Raw genomic sequence first — 22,416 nt, forward strand, 5'->3', positions numbered from 1 at the left:
CAGTGCTAAATTTGTGATCCCTTGATGCCTCAAAACATGTCCTACCAACCGATCCCTTCTTCTAGTCAAGTTATGCCACAAACTTCTCTTCTCCCCAATCCTACTCAATACCTCCTCATTAGTTACGTGATCTACCCACCTTATCTTCAGCATTCTTCTGTAGCACCAGATTTCGATAGCTTCTATTCTCTTCTTGTCCAAACTAGTTATCGTCCATGTTTCACTTCCATACATGGCTACACTCCATACAAATACTTTCAGAAACGACTTCCTGACACTTAAATCTATACTCGATGTTAACAAATTTCTCTTCTTCAGAAACGCTTTCCTTGCCATTGCCAGTCTACATTTTATATCCTCTCTACTTCGACCATCATCAGTTATTTTACTCCCTAAATAGCAAAACTCTTTTACTACTTTAAGTGTCTCATTTCCTAATCTAATTCCCTCAGCATCACCCGACTTAATTTGACTGCATTCCATTATCCTCGTTCTGCTTTTGTTGATGTTCATCTTATATCCTCCTTTCAAGACACTGTCCATTCCATTCAACTGTTCTTCCAAGTCCTTTGCTGTCTCTGACAGAATTACAATGTCACCTTGACTTAATTTACGTTAATTCCTTCCATCTCAGCATTTATTCACAGTACCTACTCCTTTCTTCATTCCATTGTAGTTTCCTACGTCTGTCATTTCCTGATCTGTCTATTTTTCATCATCCTCCCTCCCTCCTCTATTGCATACAATGCATTTAGCTTTTCACTCTTATTAACTCATGCATGATGTTTTAGTAGTAATCTCTGTCTTGCATACTACCTTGTCTTCCACCGTTAAGCACTCAGGTTTTCAAATCTTGCTTGGTGCAGCCCCCAACAATCAGTCTTTCCTTCTTATAACATCTGGTATGTCTCCCCTGACCTTGGGTTCTTTGCGACTTTTCTGAACTGTACCCCTTTTCATAAACCTCTGCAGTCCTTTTTCTTCACCCCTCTTCCTTCCCCTTTAACTCTTCTGTCAGGAGGAGGAGTCACTGGCTCTGAAATTTTATAAGCAGCATTGCTGTAAATATCACTTTTAGGATTTTCGAAAGATTTTGACCTGGTATTTGTTGTTATTTTTTGGGAAGTTTGTTATGAAGTTTAACTCACATGTGGAAAGTACCATATTGGCGAAGGGTCATGTAGATTTGTCACTGTTTTCTCACTGCAGTAGAATGTTAGTAAACAAACACAGTAGTGGGTAATGCTCAGTTTTGCATTAAAATATTTTATACGATTATTTCAATTTATGCTACTTTGCACTCAAAATACTAAGAATTTGGTTTGTGTACTGTTACCAATCTGTTACGACATCTCAGTTCTGTTAGCTGTGCTCCAGTGGTTGGTGGTAACAGCCTAGCTCTACATGTGAGGGCTGCATTTGGAAGTGTACTGCATCAGGCTGTGCCAACTGGTTACAACGACTCAGCTCTATTTGCTCCCGTGGCTGCTGGTAACAGCCTAGCAATACATGCTAGGGCTGTATTTTGATGTGTATGGCATCAGACACATAGTAAAAATTTCTGTAGAGTTTTGCATCTCAGCTGGCAGCATCTAAAGTTGAATGTTCCTGTCATTGCAGTAAATCATTATTGGTCGTGATTTGATTTATGAAGTGGTGCAGTAACTGTTGTAATTATAGGAAAATGAGGTTCTGCTTTTCAGTAAAGAACATTTAAATTTGATTCAAGGAATGCCTATTTATTTAGTGCTGTACATCCTCCCACAGCACTGTTAACATTACTTATGAAATATTTCAAAACACTCCAACAGCGTTAAATGATAAGTTTAAATATGGTATTACCACTTTATAATCTCGTGAACAACACTTTATCAACAATGACTACCAATCCTAAACATTCTAAGCAGTGAACCCACTTCAGTTAACTACATCTCTTGCTAATAATTCTTGCAATCCGTGACATTGCACACACACAGCTTCATGCAGTTACTTCATAAAAACTTCTTAACATATCTTGAGCAGTGAACATGCTCCAACTCATTACGGCTCTACACCTGTATCTACACCTACATCTACATCTATACTCTGCAAACCACCTTGAGGTGCATGGCAGAGCGTGCGTCCCATTGTACTAGTTAGGGTTTCCTCCCGTTCTATTCACATATGGAATGCAAGGAGAATGATTGTTTGACTGCCTCTGTGTGTGTGCAATAATTATTCTAATCTTATCCTCACGAATGCTATGTGAGTGATACATAGTGGGTCATAATATATTCCTAGAGTCATCATTTAAAGACAGTTCGTAAGCTTAGTTAATAGATTTTCTCTGGATAGTTTACTTCTATCTTCAAGAGTCTTCCAGTTCAGTTCCTTCAGTATCTCTGTGACACTCTGCCGTGGATCAAACAAACGTGTGACCATTCATACTGCCCTTCTCTGTATACCTTCAATATGCCCTGTTAGTCCTATTTGGTATGGGTACCACACACTTGAGTGATATTCTAGAACTGGTTGCACAACTGATCACTGTCAGATGGAGGAGTGAACTGAGTCAGGCAGAGTTCAACAATAGTCTTGGGTTGAGTCTGATATATGCCTGACTCAGTTCACTCCACTATCCAACCGTGATCCACCCCCTCTGCCCTCAAATCATTCCCTGTTAACTTTCCAGAATTTCTTAACGTGACCCTTGCCTCACCGTCATTCCCAGATCCCTCACCATGCAAACTAACCTTACATCCACAGAAAGATCTGCAACCCACCACCTAGAAACTGATCCCGATCTTATAATCCTACCTGCTGACAAAGGCTCCAGCACTGTTGTTTTGAACTGCAAGGATTACCTGGCAGAAGGACTCTGCCAGCTGTCAGGTTCATCCACCTAAACCCCTGCCACACCCTTTCCAGAAGTACAGCAGGATCTCCAGTCTCTCGTCAAATCCTTAGGCCCATCACAGAACCTCTCTCCGGATTCCATCCTTCTACATGCTTTTTGAAGTCTATAAACCCAACCACCCATGACGCCCTATTATGGCCGGCTACTTTCCCCCCTCTGAGAGAATCTCTGCTATTGTAGACTAGCACCTCTCCGCAGTTGCAGTTCCTTCACCACACGGTGCCCTGCTCATCACTATTGATACCATCTCCCTTCACACTAACATCTTTATGCCCACGGCCTTACCACTATTGAACACTACCATCCTACTCAATGGATTGCAAACCATCCATCTCCTTCTTACTCGTCATGACCAATTATATCCTCACCCACAATTACGACTCCTTTGAAGGCATTACCTACGAACAAATCTGGAGTACAGCTATGGGCACTGACATAGCACCATCCTATGCCAACCTATTCATGTGCCATGTAGAGGAATCCTTCCTAAACACCCAGAATCCCAAACCCCTCACCTGGTTCAGATTCATTAATGACTTCATTGTGTCCTGGATTGAGGGTGAGGACACCCTGTCCACAATCCTCCAGAACCTCAACACCTTCTCCTCCATTCACTTCACCTGGTCTTCTCAACCCATTAAGCTGTCTTCCTCGATGTTGACCTCCACTTCAAAGATGGCTATATCAGTACCTCTGTCCATATCAAACATACCACCAGCAATATCTGCCCTTTGACAGCTGGCACCCTTTCCATACCAAGAAGTCCCTTGCATACAGCCTAGCCACCCATGGCTGTCGCATCTGTAGTGACGAACAGTCCCTCTTGAAATATGCTGTTGGTCTCACTGAGGCCTTCACAGATCGTAATAATCCTCCCAACTTGTACAAAACAGGTCTCCTATGCCTTATCTTTCCAGTCACCCAACACCTCCCGAAGCCCCACCATCTGGCCACAGAGGAGTATTCCCCTTGTGATTCAGTACCTCGCAGCAACTGAGTTAATTCTCCATCAGAATTTCGACTACCTCTCGTCATGCCCTGGAATGAGAAATGTCCTATCCACTATCTTCCACACTCCTCCCACAGTGGTATTCTGCCACCCACTGAACCTACACAATATCCTCATCCAACCCTACACACTCCTGCACCCAACCCCATGGATCATGACTCATAGCCCTGTAATAGACTTAGATGCAAGACCTGTCCCACAAATCCTCCCACCACCATCCCTTTCTGACATCACCTATCCGTCAAAGGCAATGCTACCTGTGAAACCAATCATATGATTTACAAGCCAAGCTGGTGCCACTGTGCTGCATTCTATGTGGGCATGACAACCAACAAGCTGTCTGTTCTCCGTCATCATGAATGGGCACCGACAAACTGTGGCCAAGAAATAACTGGGCCACTCTGTTGCTGAACATGTCGCTCAACACGATGTCCTTCATTTCAATGACTGCTTTACAGCCTGTGCCATCTGAATCTTACCAACACCATCTTTTCTGAATTGTGCACGTGGAAACTCTCCTTGCAATATATCCTATATTCCCGTAACCTTCCTGGTTTCAACCTTCATGTGTCAGTGTCCTTACCCATCAGCCACTTCCCTGTTGCCATTCCAGCACTACACAGCCATCTATTTCACCAATGCACTGAGTCTTTTTACTTCTCTCCTTTTCCACTAACCTAACCCTCCCCCCTCCCTCTCCCTCACTCTCCGTCTAACATCCCAACTGCACCTACCTGCTCCACTCTCTATCTCATCCCTGTACGCTCCCAGCAGCACTTTACTGTCCCCCATCCGTATGCCACTCTCCCCCTCCCCCTCCCACCGCAGCCTCCTCCTTACCCCCACCTAGTTGCCTCTCCCATAATGCCCTGCTGCTCACAGTCTGCTTCCAGCTGCCAGAAACTGTTGCCATTTGCGTGTGAGTTGCATTTGCGTGAGTGTGTACATGTGTGTATGTTCTTTTGACAAAGGCCTTATTGGTCAAAAGCTAACTTTCTGACAGTCTTTTTGTTGCGGCTTTGTGCAACTCACCATCTTCGCTATATGGTGAGTAACAACTATCCTTTTCATTATATTGTTACATTCCACCCCAGATTTTCCATTGTTTAAAAAACTATAATTCATTCACAAAGTAGGTAACTGAGAAAACTCTCCTTCATATGACTTTTGAGTACTATTCATCAATCTGGTATTCTCAGCAGGTGAGATTGATAGAGGAGGTAGCAGAGATTCGGAGAACAGTAGCCTTTTTCATCAAAAGTTTTATTACCATGCATGAAAGCATCAAGGACATATTATTTATCTCTGGTGGCCAGCCCTTTGAGAGAAACATTGTGCCTCGCAGGGATAAGTAACACATTACTTCATCCCATATACATCAACAAATGACTATGACTGCAAAATGAGATAAGCATGAGTTCATAGAAAGGCTTATTAGCACTCATTATTCCTACACACCATTTTCAAATGGAACAAAAGGGAGGAAATGAGAGTAGCAGCCGGCCGAAGTGGCCGTGCGGTTAAAGGCGCTGCAGTCTGGAACCGCAAGACCGCTACGGTCGCAGGTTCGAATCCTGCCTCGGGCATGGATGTTTGTGATGTCCTTAGGTTAGTTAGGTTTAACTAGTTCTAAGTTCTAGGGGACTAATGACCTCAGAAGTTGAGTCCCATAGTGCTCAGAGCCATTTGAACCATTTTTGAGAGTCCCTCCTCCTGCTGCCGTGCACATTGTAATGTGGCCTCAGGTGTACAGATGTGAATGTGTGCCACATACTATTTTCTTTTTCTTCTTAATATGAGAAGGAGCCTTTGATTGTAATAGTTCATGAGTCACGATATTGATTTTGTTCCACTTTTCGCAAGTGAGGAATGTTGGCCTCGTACTTTCGTGAATCATTAAATTTGTAGCTTTCATTCCTTGGTAGTCAGAGGAACTTAGTTTTATGTTACCAGGCTAGACATACTTTGTTTTCAGTCACAATAAATATAAGTTACAGCTGTGTAAAATAACAGTGATTAAGAAAAATGTAATTTTCTTCATCTTTTCTTCAACAGATATCGATGAGTGCGCTGAAGGCTACTGTCAGGGAGGCCGCTGCATCAACTCTCCTGGAAGCTTTACTTGTGAATGCCTTCCTGGATTTGATGTGTCATCAGATGGAAAATTCTGTATAGGTATTGGAAACATATCATAGACATATTACAACAAGTGCAGAGCTATAATTACTTGTAACCTTACAAGCATTCATTTGTAATCAAGACTAGCTTCATGATGGTCGAATAAAATACAAATCACAATTTTTCTTTAGCTTAACATACAATTTTAAAAAGTCATATCCTTTAACCAGTAAAAGTAATTTATTTCCACAGTGAGTGAGAAGTGGCCAGAAGTCAAAGTAAATGTGAAGAAACCTCACACACACACACACACACACACACACACACACACACACACCTGTACAGCCACATTGTCCCAGCCAACCAGATTGCGCCAGCACTGAGGCTCGACCAGTCAGGAGTGGAATGGGAGGTGGGCATTGGGAGAGTGGTTTGGAGAAGGGTGGCTGATGCTTAGGGGAGAGAGAGGTAGCAGGTGCATGGTACGGGATGTGACACCAGCGAGTTCACTCTGCCCACATACAGAGGAAGTCATGCACATTTGCAGAATGATGTAGAGGAGTGGATCAGGAGGGCATGATTGAACAGAGGGAGAGGGAGACTGTGGAAAAGATGGCATGGGTGCAGGATGACCAAGTCAGGGTTGTGCGGTAGGATGGAGGTGGATCTAGGGCAGAGGGCTACTGGAGACTCAGGTCGAGGGGATTACTCCAGAAAAGGACATGTTGCAAGAGCAACTCCCTTCTACATAGTACAAAAAAGCTGGTATTGAGGAGAAGGATCTACATGACACGAGTTGCAAAGTAGCTATTGAAATCCTGCATGTTGTGCTCAGCATTGTGTTTTTCAATGGGTGTTTTCTGTGCTCTCAGCCATGGTTTTGTGGTGCTCATTCATTTGGATAGACAATGTTTGGTGGTCATGCTCAGATAAAATAAATTACAGCAGATCTCATATATGGCATAATTGCTTTCACAAGTTGCCCTGCCTCTGACAGGATAAGCAAGGCCTATGATAGGACTGAGTAGGATGTGCCAGGTAGGTGTATTAGACAAGGTATTGACAATGTGACAAGGGGTTAGGAATAGGTGTATTAAGGATGGTCTAGGATCGGTTGGACTGCAGAATACAGTTTTGTAAGAGTGAGAAGGAATGTGAGTAGGATGTTCCTCATTTCCAGGCATGATGATAAGTAAATGAAGCTCTACCAAAGGATATGGTTCTGTTGTTCCAGCGCAGGAGGATATCGGGTGATGAGGGGGATGCTCCTTTGCTGCTGGTTCCTGGGCATGATCGGAGCTTTTTAGGGGTGTGTGAGGATATGATACAGGAATCAAAAGTTATTCTCGTGCTCTGTGGGGATGCAAATGTGCTAGCCCATGTGTTTTTCTTTTGGGAGGGAGGGAGACAGGTTATCAGCTGCTGTTGTAGTTGTTTCTCATTCACCGCTTGAAAATTGTGTCCAGTGCATTAGATCAATTTGTCTCGATGTGATTCTGCTTATATTTCATCACTGCCCCTCTCTTACTGTGGCAGTCTGATTCTGCTTATATTTCTATCACTGCCCCTCTCTTACTGTGGTAGTCTGAATAATATGGCTACTGTGTTGAAATAAAAACAATAATAACTTCCTAACTTTGCTATTGGAATGGGAAGTGAAATAAAGATATTTTTAAATGATGACATCATGTGTTATCTTTATTCATATTCTCAAGATTTATTGCATTTTTTCTAACATTGTCTGGTATTTAGTGGCTTTTGTTTATTCATTTCAGATCACAATGAATGTGAAGAAACAGGTATGTGTGCACATGGGAAGTGCACAAATATGGATGGTTCCTTTCGATGTGACTGCTATCCGGGGTATGTCTTGTCACCTTCTGGACATTCATGTATTGGTAAGTGAGCTTTGCAAATATGTGTAATTATTTGCTGTTGTATTTAATTCTTTGCTTGTTGTCAGATATGTGTTTTCAACAGCAGTTTTGAATAATTGTGTATTTGCCATACTTTCAGAGAGCTGTTTTTAAATCCAGTCTTCTAAGTTTTCAGCTGGTCCTTGACTACAAGATATCTCCACTTACAAGTGGATTTGGTGTTCTTCTATTAATTCCAAATTACTGGTGTAATTATGCAGAAACAGTGTCGTAATTTGATTTTATGATATGTAAAAATTGAAATCTTATCATTGTTTTGAATGTACACATAATTGAGAATACTGAATGATTAGTTAAAATTTTTTACGAACGGTAGATTTATAAAACATTCACACCCACACCCAAACACAGCCCCCCCTCCACCACTGCCCCCCCCCCCCCACACACACACATAAAATAGAGGGAAACATTCCACATGGGAAAAATATATATTAATAATAAAGATACTGTAACTTACCAAACGAGAAAGCGATGGTATGTTGATAGACACGATAAAAAACACACAAACACACACACAAATATCAAGCTTTCACAACCCAAGGTTGCTTCATCTGATGAAGCAACCTTGGGTTGCGAAAGCTTGAAATTTGTGTGTGTGTTTGTGTGTTTTTTATCGTGTCTATCAACATACCATCACTTTCTCGTTTGGTAAGTTACAGCATCATTGTTTTACCAAAATTACTAATGCTGTGTAGGTCGACAACGCATAATTTTTAGACTACAGAAACTTGGCGCCACACACTCCGATTGGTCATGGGATTGCCCTGTAGTACTATGGTTGTCGGTTCACACATGCAAACGTCCCTTGCCCCGTCACTGCCCGAATGTGATATGCACACATGTCGAATAGATCTTGCTGTTTGTCTCCACTCACGTCAGAGGCATTCATATGAAAGCTTCGCTTCAGAACACACACACTTCACCTGTGATTTAGTCATACAGTAGGCATGGTAGTACAGTATTCGTTTGAAGAACAACAAGATATGGGTTTTGTTTATGGACTAGTTGATGATAATGCGCATGAAGCTCAGTGGTTGTATGAGGAATGGTACCCAGCAAAATGCTACCCATACCTGCAAACGTTTACAGCAATTAACCGGCGATTTGGTGAAACAGGCTCATTAGCGGGATATCATGTTTATGCTGGAAGACCTCGAACACAGCGGGATGCTGCATTTGAAGAGAATGTTCTTGAGCACTTTGAGGAAGCACCTACGACAAGTATTCAAGCAGTTGGACACGACATGGGTGTCACTCATCAGTTAGTCTGGGAGATTTTGAGGGATGTCTGCCGGCACCCATTCAGTTTCCACCCTTTTCAAGACCTAAATCCTGTGGCTGACTATGAACACAGGCTAAGGTTTTGCTGGTGGTTTCTGTGGCGTGTTACATGAGACATATGTGTGATTGTGTCTATATATGTGCGAATGGATATGTGTGTGTGTGTGTGTGTGTGTGTGTGTGTGCGAGTGTATACCTGTCCCTTTCTCCCCCTAAGGTAAGTCTTTCTGCTCCCGGGATTGGAATGACTCATTACCCTCTCCCTTAAAACCCACATCCTTTCGTCTTTCCCTCTCCTTCCCTCTTTCCTGATGAGGCAACTGTGGGTTGTGAAAGCTTGATATTTGTGTGTGTGTTTGTGTATTTTTTATTGTGTCTATCTACCAGCGCTTTCCCATTTGGTAAGTCACAGCATTATTTAATATATTTTTCCCATGTGGAATGTTTCTTTCTATTATATTGTGTGTGTGTGTGTGTGTGTGTGTGTGTGTGTGTGTGTGTGTGTGTGTGTGTGTGTGTGTGTTTATGAGTAGTAGAGCTATAAAACATTCAGACACACATATATGAAGCTACAGTAATTTTTATAATATACTACAATTACACAGTTAAATAATTCAGACAGTAGGACATTAATTCATTCCGTAGTGAACAGTTAGTTTTATATGCACATTACTACTATATATATTTCTAGGATTGCTTACCTTATTATTCATATTAATCTAAGTTATATGGACACTTATGGGAAAGCCACTGCGTAAGTCACTTTTTAAAGGCATCTCTTGTCAGTATCTTAAGATCTTTTGGTGACAAATTATAAAAAGCAGCTCTTGTGATGTATGGGCTTTTTGCTGTTAAACTGTTAGGATTATTTTTTTGCATTGTATCATATGTGTGAATTTCCATGTTTCTATTTGTAATCGTCAATAGCATAATGGTTTCTAGCATATACATGGCATAAACTGCCCACAGTTGAAACTAGCAAGTAGACTTTTACCAGATCGTCCTCATTTTAACTATGATCCTCAAGGCTCTCTACTACAGTATGAAAACCCTTTTTATGTAAGTGCTATATTAGTAGTAGTCCATAAGACAAGAAAGGATTGGCTAATCTAGTATATACAGCCTTTAGAGTTTCCAAATTAAGGTACAGTGATAATTTTTTCCAAGTTGTGTAGGTTAATATTCTCTTTGCAACCCATCAACAATACCATTACTATGCAACAACACACTGCACTGATACTCAACACACGATCTGGTACACACTTACATACAGGAACCAAGTGACACACAGAGTTGGTAAAATCCTTAAGAAACAAGGAATAAAATTATCTTACCAAAGTAATCACTCAGAAATGTGTAAAGAAGGAGGATACATTGACATATATAAAAAATCTGGTATTTACCCCTTAATGTAAGAGTTGTCATGTTCTTTACTTAGGACAGACCAGCAGAATGTTTCATATAAGTTATAAACAACATAAAAGAGTATGGAAATATGGCACCAGCCATTCAACATTTGCAGAACACCTCCGGCAAGAAAACCACAACCCTACCACAGTAGATACAGACATGAAAATAGACAGATTCAGCCTCAAACACACGCACCAGTTGGAAAATATAAACATTGCTGGCATACAAAAGCAATAGAGAGATGCTCCCAAAATTACCAAAACAAAACAAAAGATGACTGTGTCCTGCAGTATCAAAACATAGTACATGAGATTATGGGATGGCAGTGTACCTACAAAACATGAAAACATAAATATATTTCATATCAGTGAAGTGCTATGCAAACAATTTAGGACATGAGTGTAAGAGGACATAAAGAATTAAGTAGGAAACAAATAAAAGAAAAAAACACGAGAAATAATAATAAGTAAAAACTATTTAATAGCAGCAAGTTAAAGCATGAGAACTATTCATGGTCCTAGCAAACAGAATTCTAAGAGAAACCATATTGTTACATTGGCTAATGAAGATGCTTTAAAATAAAGCAAAATGTGTATGATATCTATCATCTATATATAAACCCAAAATTTTGCATTCTGAATAGATTTTTGACAGAATTTTATTATTCACAATATTTTTCCTATTTGTACCACTCAGTTTGAAGTGCATGTGCTAATTTTTTAAGTTGTCTCTTTCAAACTGAGCTCTTGGTTTTTCAATAAAGTTTTGAGTCTCCTTACTAAGGCAGGGCGTAGTGTCCATACAACAGACACTAGACGTGTCATCGGAATGCATAACGGTAAAATACTTATTATCTAGAGGACTTGGAAAATCATTTACACAACACATGAATGGTAGCGATAAAATGGAGCCCAGAGGACACCAAAATGTATACTTCTTATTCCTGACAGTCTCCTCTTCAGTACTTTTCCATTATGATACTTAATTTCTTTAAACTGTTATCTAATTTTTAAATCTGTTTCTAACAATTGCATGAGTTTTCCAGCGACACCAGTCATCACAATTTTTGCGACTTGATGTTTCCTCAGCATATTGCTTACTTATAGAAATGTGCTGCTTGGTCATGTCATAATTCCTCCACAACATTTCAGCAAACAGACATGTTGCCATCTTCAGGTGGTCCTTCCTGAATACTGTGCTGCTCATATTGGCATCCTATATATTTTGGTCATTACCCCCTCCACCACCTAACTGTCCGTGTGGTCGACGTGGCAGATGGTGGCGGTGGTGGGGGAAGCTTGGCTCGTGCTCTGGTCTGCAGTATCTGCACTACCACCATCAGGCGAGGACACCACCATCTGGGAACACCTCTTTCTTTTCAGGTTCAGTGTTGGGTTCTACACCTGACTGAGTTGTAGGTCACTATCTTTATTAATTAGACCATCTTACAGTCTGATTTTGATGGCCCCTTTAATTATTCAGTATCAGGAGGAGGAGGATTGCCTAAGTATTTTGGTGTTTTTGTAATCCTTAGTATGGCCAGTTTTTATACTATGGTCAACATCAGCTGATTTGGTGGCCTGGTGTTGTTCAGTATGGCATTGTTCACGACACCTCTCTTCTACTGTGCAAATGGTTCCACTAATGTATGGTGTGCTGCACTAGCAGGGCATTTGGTAAACACATGATTTTGAGGCCTAGATCATTCTTTACTGAGTCTAATAGAGTCAAGGTTTTCACAAGAGGCTGAAATAGAAATTTTACATTGTGTCACTCTAGGATCCTGCCAATTTTTATGGAAGTGTCTCTGACGAACGGTATGCACTTATGCATGCCAGTGATTTGTATTCTTTTTCTTTTTCCTAGTGTTGCCTTGCAACAGTCTGTCTTGATGCATGTCTTAACTGCTTATTGCTGTACCTATTTCTTCTGAATATTGTCTTGGGGTGCTTCAGCTCAGCTCCTATGAACAAGGGTGCATAAAATGCTTTCATGCTGCGAGTTGTGATGGCTTCTGGAGGCATGCAGATACATATCAGTATGTATAGACTTCCTATACACACTGTGTCCCAGCTTGCCATCGGGTTTCTATTTCACTGAAACGTCAAGAAGTGGAAGCGTACCATCCTGTTCTACCTCCATCATAAATTGTATGTTGTGATGGATTGAGTTGAGATGTTGTAGAAGTTCACTTAAGTTGCCCTGTTCATGTGGCCAAATGACAAGCATGTTATGTATGTAGCAATAGAAACAAGTTGGTTTTATTGAACTTGTTCCAGAGCCTTCTCCTCGAACTTCTCCATGAATAAATTCACCACAACTGGTGACACAATCTCTCTGTTCATAGTAATTTCCATTGAACAGGAAATACATTGAAGTAAGTACAAACTCAAAGCAATTTCTTGCTTGGCAATTCCATGGAGTCCTTCAGTGGTACCCTAGTGAAGAGGGACACTACATTGAAACTCACCAACAGGTCAAAATCATGGAGGCTTAGTTCTTGCAGCTATTTTACAAAGTGAGTGGAATTGTGAATGTGATGGTCGCATTTTCCCACAGATGGATTCAGAAGAGCTGTCAGGTGTTTAGCTAGCCCATATGTTGCTGCTTCTATTTTACTATTGGACACAGGTAGATATTTTCTTTGTGGGCCTTTGGCATCCCATACAGTCATGGTGGTGCAGTAGCTCATGGTCAAAGTTTTTTGACAGTTTTCACATGTAAGGTACTTCAAAGAAGTTCTTAGGTTCTTCTCTGGGGCTGGCTTGTCAGGTCTACTTCTGTCATCCGGTGCGCTACTTCATCAAGAAGTTCATACACTTTCTGTTTATATTCTGAGTGTAGGAGCTATACTGTAGAGTTCCCTTTGTCAGGAGGCATGACAACCAGCTCAGGATCGTTCTGTAACTTGCATATAGCAACTCTCTCTACATTTGAAAGGTTACCCCTCTATGGTGCAGTCCTGGTGAGCACATGACACGATTCACAGCATATTTCTTCAGCCTAATCCGCTGATATAGCATAGATGGCCTGTTCCACACTGCTTATGATGTCCACAATCAGTAGTGATGCTGGAGTCAGGGCGAAGTAGAATCCTTTCTCAAGCACTGACATTGCTATATCATTGTATGACCAATCTGCAACAAAAGTAGCCATCCAGCTGAGCTGAAGCACCTCCAGATGACATTTGAACAAATGAGTACAGCAACAAGCAGATAAGAGATACATTCAAACATACTGTCCCAAGGCAACAGCAGAAAACAAAATACAAATCACTGGTGTGCATACTGTTTTCCAGAAATACATTCAGAGAAATCAGCAGAATCCTAGAGTGGCACAGTGTAAAATGTGTTTTTCAACCTCCTGTGAAAACTTAACTCTGCTAGGAAGATCTAGGCCTCTGCAAACCAGATGTTTACCAAATTCCCTGTTAGTGCAGCAAAACATACATTGGGAAAACCATTCACATGGTAGAAGAGAGGTACTGTGAACATAAACGCTATACTAAACTACACCAGACCTCCAAATCAGCCATGGCTGACCATAGTGTAGGAAGTGGTCACACTATGGATTACCAAAATACTTGGGCAGTCCTCCTCTGTCTGAAATTGTGTAATTAAAGAGGCCATAGAAATCAGACTGAAAAATGGTCTAATTAATAAGGATAGTGTCCTGCAACTCAGTAAGTTGTAGAACCCTGCATAGAACCTGGAAAGAAAGAGGCGTTTCCAGATGGTGGTGTTTGCACCTGGCGGCAGTAGCATGGACACTGCAGGCCGTGCGCAGACTTAGGTGCCATTTCCTCCATCATCACCACCATTCGCTACAGTGGCCTTATGGACAGTGAAAGAAGCGAAGTGGTAGAGTAGCTACTGGCAAACTTATATAAGATGCCAAGAGGAGCAGCACAGCATTTATCAGGGACCTCCCAAAGATGGCAGCACATCTGTTTGCCAAAATATCATGGAGGAATTATGATGTGACCCAGCCGGACAACCAAGAATTCTATAAATCACAATTTTTGATGATAGTGCATTGTGATGTATTATTTTTACAGTTCCTGGAATACTCCTACTGTTTGGAGCTTTTCATTTATTTTTTCAAGTCCATAATGGACAGATTGTACTCCTGCTGGCATGATACTTTGATCTTTCCTTAAACCATCCTGGATATCACCTAATATGTCAACACTGTTGTAATGTTCCAAGATTCCTTTTAACAATATTTCCTTAATCAGTTTGCTAAATGTTAAGGTTAGGGCAATAGATCTATGGTTCTGCACATGCCTAACGTCCTCATTTTTGTGCAAGGATTTGACTACAACTACTTCTACATCTACAGCTACACTCTTCAAAGCGCTATGAAGTGCACGGCGTGGGGTATGTCCAATTGCACCAGTTATTGGGGTTTCTTGTCATTTAATTTACATATGGAATGTGGGAAGAATAATTGTCTAAATCCTCTGTGTGTGCTGTAATTAATCTTATCTTGTCTTCATGATTCCTGTGGGAGCAATACAGAAGGAGTTGTAGTACATTCCCAGAGTCATCATTTATAGCCTGTTCTTGAAACTTGGTAAGTAGTCTTTCTCAGGATTGATTATGTCTGTCTTAAAGAGTCTGCCAGTTCACTTTCTTCACCATCACTTTGACACTTTTCCATGGATCAGACAAACCTGTGACTATTTGTGCAGATCTTTTCTGTATATGTTCAAAATCCCTCATAGTCTTATTTTGAATGGGTCCACACTCTTGAGCAGTATTCTACAATGGGTAGCATGAGTGATATGTTTGCAGCTTCTTTCAGACATAACTTCATTGTAGATAACTAAATCATCGTCAAAAAGTGTGAGGTTACTATTAATAAACATGGTGTGCGAAATGTGATAAGAAACAATGTAGAAAACCCACCCACCGGACCATCTGTAAACAAATATAAATGGGAAACAGTGACCTGCAAAAAGGACAAACATGGAAGTGCTGAAGCAAAACCGATTGAAAAAAGGTACTTTCTTGTTGTTGATGACTCCGTACTGAAAAATGTTACAGCTCCAGGCTGTGAAATCGATGTTCGTCCTGGAATCCAATCGCATCAGGTTAGCAGACACTTCCAAAATATTCTAAATTTGAAATGAAGTGAAACTGAAAGTGGAAATGAAAAAAAAGGACAAATATGAAGGTGTTTTCATTCATGTCGGAACAAATTCCATCTGGAACAGCAGTGAGGAAAAAATAATCAGTGAAACACAGAACTTGATCTGCTCAGCAAAAAGTGTGTTTCCAAATTCAAAAATTGTCATTCGTGCAATTTTACACAGAAGGTCAGTAAGTGATACATACATAAATAAGATAAACAGTGGAATCAGGGAACAGTGCGACAAGCTGGGTGCAATTTTTGTAGACTCAAATAAACTTGTAAGTGGTAAATGTCTGGGAAAGGATGGGCTGCATTTGAATAGGTTAGGTTTAATGACTTTCAGCAAAATGATCATATACATCTGCAGAATCATTAAAAGCAAGGAAAACTGAAAACTTCCAAAAGGGGTGAGAAACCAAAAGTGGTGATCCAAATGGAAACTGTAAATATAATGGAACAAGTGGGGCTCTTCTAAGTACAAACAAACTGGAACAAGTGGGGCTCTTCTAAGTACAAACAAACTCAAAAATTCTATCTTGATGCATCTAAATATAAATGGTTTAGCGGAAAAATGTTCAAAATCTAGGTTGCTCTAAAATTGATGGACTGCACGTTATACTTTCTGAACTGGCAGATATAAAGGTAGTCTGGTTAAATTTAACACTGTCTCATAAAAGAATGCGTAGACGTTCTAAACAAAATTAGTAATTTCAAACTTGTCAGCAGCTTTTGTAGAAAACACAAATCTCATGGCGGCCCCTGTATCTTACTGCATGCCTCCTGAAACTTTAAAATGAAGGAAGATTTTAGCTATCTAAATGAAAAATGTATTTTTGAAAGCTGTTGTGTAGAGCTGTGTGATTTAAATACTGTGATAATATCAATTTACAGAATTCCTGGGAGTTCTACTACTAAATTGTCCTTAGAAAAATTTCAGTATCTCTTTGATAAACTTAAAAAGATTGTGATTGCAGGAGACTTCAACTTAAATACATGAATTGAAAGCTGTGACATAGAAAAATTTTGCAATTTAATCCAAAAATCTGGTTTCAAGTTAAACTTTATTATGTTCACTAGAGAAAACTTCCACTCAGCAACCTGCATAGATAGTATTATTACAAATTATCAGTCTGATGATACAAGGAAATTTTGCCTAGATCTAGGGGTATCAGATCACTCAGCTTTGGTTATAGAGCTCCCCAAAACAGCAAAACTAAAATCTGAATCTTATGTAAGAAGGAATTTTAGCGAAGAAAATTTAGAGTTGTTTTGTGATAAGTGTTATAAGCTGGCCTTTAGGCTACTGTGATTCAGGCAACAAAAATTTTGATAAATTTCTAAATTGGTTTTTGGTTGTATTCAATGAAACATTTCCCTCAAAATATTATGAAAAGAGAGTCACGAATAAACGAAATTGGATTACACCAGGCGTAAAAATTTCAAGTGCCAGAAAAAGACAGCTGCACAATGAGCTCAAAGTAAATAGAAACCCTGATTTTGTAACTTATGTTAAGTGCTATAAGACTATATTCAAAAAATTGATACTGGCAGAAAAAAAACTGGCAAATAGTATATTCATAAACAAACAAATAAATAAAACAAAGGCAACCTGGTCTGTTGTGAAGTCAAGAGTTGGGAGTCAATGTTAAAAGTCAAGAAATTTCTAAGATTAGGTTTCAGGGTGATATTACTGTAAATCATGTTCAAATTTCAAACTGCTTCAATGATCTCTTTGTCAATATAGCAAAATCTGACGTAGACATGACAGCTCATCAGGACAATATGATTTTCAGGCATAGGGATGACATACAAAACATTTGTTTTTAAAAAATTCAGAAAAATCCCTCAGAAAGACATGGAAGACACAACATTATCATTAAAAAACAAAAATTAAGCTGGATAGGATGGAATACCTACCATAGTAATCAAGGCAGTACGCCATATTATTTCATACCCACTGACTATTATTGTAAACCAGTCCTTTGAACATGGGTCTTTCCCAGATGTCCTAAAATATGCAGAGATTAAGCCATTATTTAAAAAGGGATCACCAGAAGATATGGGAAACTACTGCGTCACTAGACTAGGGTACTAAAGTCTCAGGGATATTTTAAGATCTAACAAATGCCTTTGACTAAGGTGAACCACTCATTATTACTCCACAAATGAAGAGCTATGGCATCGAAGATACTGCATTACAGTGATTCAACTCTTATCTGACAGAAAGGAAAGAAAGAGTTATTTTAACATCAAATTCAGTTAACTACCACTCCATATGGAAAACAATTTCCCAAGGAGTTCCACAGGGTTCAATACTGGGTCCTTACCTGTTCTTATTGTATATAAATGATTTACCATTAAATATTGATGCTCATTCAGTCTTATCGCAGATGACACCTCAGTCCTGATAGAAAATGGTACAATAGAAAAGATTCCAGATAGTATAGAAAATGTTCTGGAGAAACTGGAATCCTGGTTCCATAAAAATGGACTAAAGCTCAATGTCACTAAGACACAGATAATGCAATTTGGCTCTAAATTGCCAGCAATATGTCCTGTACAAATAGCCCATAATAATCAACTGATGACAGAAGTGAGCCATGTGAAATTCTTGGGCCTAAACCTTGATAAAAGTTTAAACTGGAAGACACATATAGACTTCCTGGCAAATTAAATTACTTTCCCTAGCTTTTGCAATGTTTATTTTGTCTGGTGCCACTCATATGGACACAAGAAAGATAGTCTACCACAGTTATTTAGAATCTGTTATTCAGTATGACATAATTTTCTGGGGATACTCTAGAAGCAGTACAAGGCTACTAATTCTTCAGAAGAAAATCTTTAGAAACGTGTGCTGCCCACAAAAATGAGCCATGGCACCCATTGTTCAAGAAATTAAAAATACTAACAATTACCTCATTGTACATTGTTGGAATTTTGATTTTTGTGTATAATAATAGTTTCTCTACATGCTCCTGTCCTGTGCTAAAAGTTCCACTACTGTATTTTTCTAGCTTACTCAATATATATGAAGGTTGGAACTTTAATAGTGGCAACTATTTATTTACTTCTCATACAAAATAGATGTGTTTCAAAGTTTTACTGATGTTCAAAGTAGTCACCAGATTGTGTATAACCCACTGCCAGCGATGTGGAAGTTGTAGGTTACTCTTAGTGGTGCCAGTTGTGTTGACAGTTCGACCAATGTGGTCTGTTGCCCGACAAATTTGTAGCAGTTATGAAGCGAATGCCGTGAAGCATTTCCTTCAGTTCAGAAATCGAGTTGAACTCACAAGGGCTTAAGTCAGAGGAGTGCAGTAGGTGGTATAGGGCTGAGCAGCCCCATCAGTTAAACAAATCAGTAACAGGTTGCACTGTACATGATTGAGTATTGTTCTGCAAAATGATGGTCAGGTCTTGCAGAAAGTGTCATCACTTCTGTCTCTAAGCTGGTCGTAGGTTGTGATCCAAAAATGAACAGCATAGAGACAGAAGTGATGTCACTTTCTGCAGAACTTGACCATCATTTTGCAGGACAGTGTTCAAGCATGTACAGTGCAAGATGTTACTGATTTTTTTGACAGATGGAGCTGCTAAGTGCTATACCACCTACTGCACTCCCCTGACTTAAGCCCTCGTGAGTTCAACTCAATTTCTAAACTGAAGGATGCACTTCACAACATTCATTTCAGAAGTACTACAAATTTTCATCTACAGCACTTTTTCTGTGGTGATTATAAACTTACTTTTTCTCAAGTAAATGGCAACAATATCACCTTTATTTCGTGCTGTACAGTAAGGTGTTGTCAGGTCATAGCCTTCTGATTTGAAATAGTGAATGTTACCTACTGATGTCTGGTGCGAGGTAACAACTACTACATGTGGAGCCAACCATGTGATAAATGATTCAAAAGCATCTATTTTGTTTCCTAAACCCTGAATATTATAATGCAAAAATGATAGATCACTCTCATGTGAATATAAGTCTTTGTGATGCATATATGAGTCTCATAGACATTATGCTGTGATATGGTTTGAGTCTTATCTATCTAACAGGAAACAAAGGGTGTCGTTGTGAAATACCTGTGCAGTAAGCAGTCAGTCTTCATCTGACGGAGAATTAATTACATGTAGTGTTCCTCAAGGTTCCATCTTGAGTCCATTGTTTTTTCTTGTATACACTAATGACCTCCCATCTCTTACATTGCCAGATGGTAAGTTTGTTTTGTTTGCAAATGATACAAACGCAATAAGTAGCAAGTCAACTACAGATTTAGAAATAGCTGCTAATCAAATTTTCACTGCCATTTATAAGTGGTTTAAAGCTAATTCACTGTCATTAAACTTTGAGAAGACCCACTATATGCAGTTCAGCACCTGTAAGAGTTTTCCTTCCAGCATAACATATGAAGACATGCAGATCAAAGAGGTTGACAGTGTTAAATTTCTGGGATTACAACTCAATAATAAATTCAGTTGGGAAGGGCATACCACAGAATTACTTAAGCGCCTAAACAAGTCTTTATTTGAAGTGAGAATGATGTCAGATGTAGGAGACATAAATATAAAAAAATTGCATTCCTTGCTTACTTTCATTCTATTATGTCATATGGGATCATATTCTGGGCAACTCATCAAACCAAGCAAAAGTTTTTAGGGTGCAAAAGCGTGTGATAAGAATCATTTGTGGTGTAAATTCAAGAACATCATCTAGAAACCTGTTCAAGGAACCTTGTGTTCTAACCACTCCCTCTCAGTATACTTCTTCCTTGATGAAATTTGTTGCAAGTAATACATCTCTATTTCCAACCAATAGCTCAATTCATAGTATCAGTACTAGCAACAAGAACAATCTACACAAAGACCTAAAATAACTTGCCTTGGTCCAAAAAGGGTTCCAATATTCAGGAACACACCTTTTCAATAAATTGCCAGCAACCATTAAAAACTTGGTTTCAGATAAAGCACAGATTAAGCAGAGTTTGAATGACTTTTTGATAGGCAACTCCTTCTACTCCATAGATGAATATCTTAACAGAGACTGTTAAGCCAGCTTAAGTTAAAATATGTGTCAGATTTCAGTTTTGACAGCACTTGGTCACAACATTCAAGATTAGGTATATTGTGTATGATAAATTTATTAATAGCGCATAACAATGTTTCATTCTAACAGCATGTTAACTCTGTAAATATTAGCTGTTCCAGTTTACCACATTGTATTCACCTATTTTGACAATTTCCTGACAAATGATCAGTGCAGTAAGTATTCAAATGTTTTATGTTATACTTTTGACATGTTCCACACCCACACAAGTTATGTCATTTTTTGCGTATAGGGAATGAAAACTGAATCTAATTTAATCTAGTGTAGCTTCGGTGGAAAGTTTTATTGTCTTAAAAAGACATCATTTTTATCCTGCTGATGTATTGCTTCACTGGATGACATTTCGTGAATGATTCTCCCAAAAATTCATAATTTTAATCCTTGAGAGGAATAGCATCTCTAGCACAAAAATCACATTCAACTTAATATTTACTATTTCTAGAATCCATGTTATTAACAAGTCCTTCCCTAATCTGTTGAGATGTAGGCCACAGAGTGTGTAGAATCTTGTTACTACACAGCTTATGTTGACAGATATTAGATTTTAAAATTTCTTGCATAGTATCTCTTTGTTTGCACTTCGCAGCTCTTTATTCACACATGACAAATCTGGTATGTTTTGACAGTGTGGGACTGAGTAGAAGATTACATGCATGGTTCTTGACTCGTACAGTCTTCTTTTCAGTTAGATCAGTAGATCTTTTTTTTCTTGCTACATCATTTGTTTCCGTTAAAAATATGAAAAAGACTTGTCATGGTTCAGTGAAGTTGCTGCCTGAAATTTTGCATCTTTTTTCCCTATTCTAGATATATTGTGACGGCTTCTAGACTGAAATCAGTGGATAAGTTTCGCCCTTGGCCATCTGCATATAGATTTATTTCACCTGTTGTTGGTTGATAGTTACCAATTTTAGGCCCATCAATACTTTCTTGCTGCATGATGACATTGTTTATTTTTTCTTTTTGTTCATGGCAGCTGATAATCCATAATGAGAAATTCTTAATTTTAGTTCACTGTCAGTGACCATACTTGAAGCGGAATTGTACTTTTTTTTCTCCCCTTAAATTGAAAACAACTCTTGTCATACTTTGTTTACAATGCCCTTTGTCTTCCCATGTAGTTTGAAATTGGTCATTGCATTGTCCCAGTTTATAATTGAAAGCACTTGAACGGTATTTTTGTGCACAAAATTTGTTGCCGATACATTCTTTGTTTACATGATTTTGAATTTCTTGCAATGTAGCTTTCTTGGAATGTAAATTTTTTTGGAATGTAGCTTTTGCCCCCTTTTCAGTAATGGACGAGATGTTTTGTAGAACTTGTAGTGAGTTCAATTCATTTGTTCTTACTCAAAGACTCGAGATGTCCATTTTCACCTTACTGATTATAAATTGTAAGCTTGGCACGTGTTCATTCAACTTTGTGATTTAATCCTCATAATTTTTTCACACTTAAATTTTAATGACAGAGGTAACATTTTTACCTGGAGAAATATGATGAACTTTTGCCCTGGATTCCATCTAC

The 22,416-nt window shown here is 39.2% G+C and overlaps 1 protein-coding gene across 1 annotated transcript in view; it reads left to right on the forward strand.

The window, feature by feature from the left end:
• The window catches only part of LOC126412131 (fibrillin-2-like), a 675,186-nt gene that overhangs the window by 339,714 nt on the left and 313,056 nt on the right, over nucleotides 1–22,416 (forward strand). Inside the window, exons 12-13 of the mRNA XM_050081574.1 lie at nucleotides 5,961–6,080; nucleotides 7,799–7,921. Coding sequence (XP_049937531.1) covers nucleotides 5,961–6,080; nucleotides 7,799–7,921 — 243 coding nt within the window. The remainder of the gene's footprint in view (nucleotides 1–5,960; nucleotides 6,081–7,798; nucleotides 7,922–22,416) is intronic.

The sequence above is a fragment of the Schistocerca serialis genome, chromosome 7 (assembly GCF_023864345.2).
Source record: "Schistocerca serialis cubense isolate TAMUIC-IGC-003099 chromosome 7, iqSchSeri2.2, whole genome shotgun sequence".
NCBI classification, from domain to species: Eukaryota; Metazoa; Arthropoda; class Insecta; order Orthoptera; family Acrididae; genus Schistocerca; species Schistocerca serialis.